At 47.1% G+C, this 5442-nt stretch overlaps 1 protein-coding gene across 1 annotated transcript in view; it reads left to right on the forward strand.

Moving 5' to 3' along the window:
* The first annotated feature begins 4040 nt into the window (after positions 1-4040).
* Txndc15 (thioredoxin domain containing 15) overlaps positions 4041-5442 on the forward strand; it is a 13293-nt gene continuing 11891 nt past the window's right edge. The window contains exon 1 of the mRNA XM_021180888.2: positions 4041-4274. Within this exon, the coding sequence (XP_021036547.1) occupies positions 4208-4274 (67 nt within the window). The 5' untranslated portion in view covers positions 4041-4207. The remainder of the gene's footprint in view (positions 4275-5442) is intronic.

A 5442-nucleotide genomic window follows, 5' to 3' on the forward strand; every position in this document is an offset into this window, starting at 1 on the left:
GTCTTCAGACACTCCAGAAGAGGGCGCCAGATCTCGTTACGGATGGTTGTGAGCCACCATGTGGTTGCTGGGATTTGAACTCTGGACCTTCGAAAGAGCAGTCGGGTGCTCTTACCCATTGAGCCATCTCACCAGCCCAAAACTCTTGAACCTTATAATTAACCAGTCAGATTTGTGTATCAGTAAATTCTCAATTTATAAGAAGTCAATACAATAATTTCAGAACCAATTGATAATGATAAAAACTTTATCCCAATTATTCTGATCTTACGATATCATAACTATCTGTGGCTGGATAAAGCCATGGCTGGTTTATGTCCTCCATTCTCCTCCCTCTTCCCTCCCCCAGACTCTGTGTCTCTGCAACTCTTAGTGCTGCCTCCCTTTTCCTTGTCCAATCACAGGCCTCCTGCTGCCCTAATGTGATTAGGCAGGAAAAAATCCTGCAACAGTCCTGGGTTCAGTTCCTGGCACCCACAGCAAGTAGCTCATAGCTGCCTATGGCTTCAGTTCTAGAAGATCCAGTGTCATCTGGCTTCCCTCAGGCATCTACATGCCTGTGGTGCACTTAAACACATGCAAACCTACATAAATCCATTTAAAAAATAAACCTGAAAACACCATAACTAGAAACAAATTCTATGAATCATGCATTTGGGAAAAGCTTAGCGAGACGCCCCTTGTTTCTCAAGAGAGCTGGCACAGGCTGGCAGTGACAGGGAGCCTTACTCTTTATTTTATTTTATCTTATTTTTTTATTTTTATTTTTATGGTTTTTCAAGACAGGGTTTCTCTGTATAGCTCTGGCTGTCCTGGAGCTCACTTTGTAGACCAGGCTGGCCTCGAACTCAGAAATCCACCATCACCCGGCTACTCTTTATTTTATTTTTGAGACAATCCCACTATTTCTTCCTAGATGGTCTGGACTCTGTATATAGACCAGGTGGCCTTTAATCCTGAGATCCTCTTGCCTCTGCCTCCAGAGTGCTGAGATTAAGATTTATTTACTTTTTTTTTTTTTTTTAAAAAAAGACTTATTTATTTATTATATGTAAGTACACTGTAGCTGTCTTCAGACACTCCAGAAGAGGGCACCAGATCTCATTACAGATGGTTGTGAGCCACCATGTGGTTGCTGGAAATCGAACTTTGGAAGAGCAGTCAGTGCTCTTAACCGCTGAGCCATCTCTCCAGCCCGATTTATTTACTTTTTAAGATTAGCGAATAGACATTTTATTAAGAAACATGCACTCCAGTGGAGGAAGTGAGCCAGAAGGTGGAGATAGCTTAAATGCCCAGTGGCACCTGTTGCCTGGAAGATTGGACAATCTGTTCTAATCTACCGGCCCCTCATTCTCTGGCTCTTTCCTCCACCTGTGTCTAGCTTGTTCTCTTTCACTTGTCTCTGAACAACTCTCCTGGCAAAACTGTCTTTCTGCATTGCTCTCTTAAGTAGCTTTCCTTTCCACTCTCTTCTCGTGAGAGTTGGGCATAGTGTATTCTGTCAAATCTTTTTCTGACTCATCACTTTGTCTGCTACTCAATTAGACATCACTTTCTCTCCCCCCCTTTCTTCTTCTTCTTCTTCTTCTTCTTCTTCTTCTTCTTCTTCTTCTTCTTCTTCTTCTTCTTGTTTTTTTGGGGACAGGGTTCTCTGTGCAGTCCTGGCTGTCCTGGAACTCACTCTGTAGACCAGGCTGACCTCAAACTCAGAAATCTGCCTGCCTCTGCCTCCCAAGTGCTGGGATTAAAGGCATGTGCCACCACTGCTAGACATCACTTTCAAACTTGGGTGCTTCCTTCTACAAACTAACTTTACGAACATTGTTTGAGATTAAAGGTATATACTATGGGCGTGTCTGTATTCAGGGGAATGAAAGGTATATGCTAAGGCGGAGCCACACCATAACTGGAAACAGTCTCTGGGTTCACATTGTGATCGAATGTCCTGCAACACATGTGCTGTAGTATATAACAATTGTAGTTAGCATCAACATTTTCTATGAGTGATCCTAGCCCACGTGTCTTAACATATTTCCAGCAAAACCCAGTGCAGACCTGAAGGTTTCTTATCATGTCACTGAAATTGGCATGTGTCCCATCTGCTGGTGGTGAGATAGTCCCATTGCCTTTACTAAATTGATATTAGAAGATGTGTATATGCATATGTCTTATGCATTGTGTCAAACACCATGACCAAAGCAAGTTGTGGGGGAAAGGGTTTATTTGGCTTATACTTCCATGTCATAGTCCATCACTGAAGGAACTCAAAGCAAGGGAGAACTCAAATGGGGCAGGAACCTGGAAGCAAGAGCTAAAGCCAAGGGCATAGAGGGGTGCTGCTTACTAGCTTGCTCTTTTTTTTTTAAGAGTTATTTTATGTATATGAGTACATTGTAGCGGGACAGATAGTTGTGAGCCATCATGTGGTTGCTGGGTATTAAACTCAGGACCTCTGCTTGCTCCAGCCCCACTCTCTCCAGTCCAAAGATTTATTTATTATTATATGTAAGTACACTGTAGCTGTCTTCAGACACACCAGTAGAGAGGGCATCAGATCTCACCATGGATGGTTGTGAGCCACCATGTGGTTGCTGGGGTTTGAACTCAGGGCCTTCGGAAGAGCAGTCAGTGCTCCTAACTGCTGAGACATCTCTCCAGCCCACTAGCTTGCTCGTTATGGCTTGCTCAGCCTGTTTTCTTATAGAACCCAGAATCAACATACCTGGGTGGCCCCACCTACAATGGGCTGACCCTCCCACATCAGTCACTAATTAGGAAAATGTTCTGTAGGTTTCCTACAGCCCCACCACATGGAGGCGTTTTCTCAGTTGAGGTTCCCTCTTCTCAGATGACTGTAATTTGCCATTTTGTCAAGATTTTAGTAAAAATTAAACTTTTATTTAAATAAAAATTATTTACATTTTATGTTTCTGGGTGTTTTGCTTGTTTGTATATATGTGTGCACAGTATGGGTACTGATGGAGGCAGTACTGGATCCTAGGAGCTGGAGGTGAAGAAGGCTGTGAGCTGCCATGTGGGTGCTGGAGATCAAACCCTGGTCCTGCGTTCTTAATGAGTGAGTCACTCCTCCAGGCTCAGGCTCTGAGCTTTAAATGCCAGACACTTACAGCTCTTAAGTACTCAGGTCAGAGGCACATGCTTTGGAGTTTGAGTGACAGTGGGCTAGTACCCAGCTACTAAGTTACTAAGTATTACAGCGTCTTGACTCAGATTGCCAAGACCTTTGGCTCATAACCCTTGGCCTTCTTAGAGAGCAGTATGTGCTCTTAATCTCAAAGTTATCTTTCCCTCTCTCCTCCCCCTTTCAGCTCTCATCTCTTCAACTCCCTTCCCCTTCACACTTTTCTCCTTCCTTTTCCCGCCTCTCATTTTTTGAGACAAGGTCTCATTCTGAAGCCCAGGCCAGTTCTGGAATTCATGATGTAACCCAGACTGGCTTGGAACCCACAGTAATTCTCCTGCCAGAAGAGGGCATCAGATCTCATTATGGATGGTTGTGAGCCACCATGTGGTTGCTGGGATTTGACTTCAGGACCTCTGGAAGAACAGTCATTGCTCTTAACCGCTAAGCCATCTCTCCAGCCCCCCAAGTGTCATTATCTTATGAGTCCCGGTGTTAAAACCAACCAACCAATTTGCCAGATCTAGCAAATTATAGGATAGACAGTTACATACACACGTACAGCAGTTCTTCGAAGTTCAAATTTAACTGGATCTATCCTCTGTCTGGCAACACAAGCTTGTGCAACATGCTGAAGTAATACATCAGACTATGTGATTTCCCAAGGTTCTGTCCCTCCTCCATTGTGCACAAGTTTCTCGGCCTTTTTGTCTCTTGAAATGAAAGGTATTAACTCCGCACACAGGTTCAGTACGTGCCGCAAGCAACGAGGAGTTCTCATGGGAAGGGCTACTGATGGCTACTCAAATCCTGCTTTGACACTTGTTTCCCAAAAGTGGCTTCCAGTACAGGTCGCACAGGCCTGGCTGGAGGCCGACCGCCCGACTTCAAGATGGCGGCTGCGGCGTCCGCCAGGAGTCAAGATGGCGGCCCGCGGCCACGCCTGCGCTCTGAGCTCTCCTCCCCTTAGTCTCGCTGGGGCGGGGGGCGCGACTCCGGTTGCCGTGTGCGCGGATTTTCTACCACCGCCNTGGCTGTCGCCGCGGCTCCCTGTCGCGCGCCATGCAACTCCTCTGCTGGTGGCAAGTCCTGCTGTGGGTGTTGGGCCTTCCGGCCCACGGCCTGGAGGGTGAGTGCGGACCGGGGTCCGGCGAAGGCGGCTGCGTGGGGCGACGCGCTGCCCCCCGCGGGCGGTGCGGGACGGTGCGTGGCGGTGGGGGTGCTGGGCGGCGGAGGCCGAGCCTGCCCAGGCCCCTCGGCGGGCCTGGCCCGATACCCTCTGCGATGCGCACTTTATGATCAGCCGTCATCCGCAGACACCTGACTTTTGTTGTGTCCTGATTAGAATCCCAGAGCTCAGATCTCCTTCAGTCCTTCCAGCCGCCGCGGGAGACTGCTTCCGTTAATACCTTCATTTCACAGGCTGGAGACGAGGAGGCTCGGAGGGAATAAGCTATTTTCCTGTTCGCACTTAGTAGTAAATATCAGAGCCTGAGGTCTCCCCGACTTCAAAGTTCACGCTGGAGTCGCTCTTACTGGGCCACTGTTTGAAAGTGGCCACTCTTGCTTAGTTGGGATCTGTCCGAAGAAAACACCAGAAAACCAACATCAGATTCCTGGGGCCCATGTTTATGTGGGGACCCCTTTAAGTGGGTAAAGGAGCCACTCTGTGCTAGAGTGGGGAGCACAGAGAAGCCTTCTTAGTTCATGGCTCTTTTATCCACTCCTATTAAAAGTCCATTTCTTTCTTTCTTTTCTTTTGAATTCATTTATTTATTTTTAGTTGGTTAGTTAGTTTTTTTTTGAGACAATGTTTCTCTCTGGAGCCTGGCTGTCCTAGAAATTACTCTGTAGGCCAGAGATCAAGAGATCTGCTTGTCTCTGCCTCCCGAGTGCTGGGATTAAATTCCACCACTGCCTGATTTACACCAAACATGTTTTGTTACTATTGTCGTTTGTTTTGAGACAGCCCAGACCGACCCCGCCCCCCATCCTCCTGCCGGCCTAGGGCTGTTTCCATTAAGGGATGCCCAACCTGGAACTGAGACTCAGAACCAGAATCCTCTTTCAATATTATGCAGCCATAGATGAGGGTCTGAGATGGAAGCCAGTGTCTGTCAGATCTCACAGCCAAAAATTGGAATTTTCAATCTATTTAATCACTAGCCTTAAAAATGAAGATGTAAGCGGGGGGCAGTGGTGGTGCACACCTTTAATCCCAGCACTTGGGAGGCAGAGGCAGGCAGATTTCTGAGTTCGAGGCCAGCCTGGCCTACAAAGTGAGTTCCAGGACAGCC

The sequence above is a fragment of the Mus caroli genome, chromosome 13 (assembly GCF_900094665.2).
Source record: "Mus caroli chromosome 13, CAROLI_EIJ_v1.1, whole genome shotgun sequence".
Classification (NCBI taxonomy): Eukaryota; Metazoa; Chordata; class Mammalia; order Rodentia; family Muridae; genus Mus; species Mus caroli.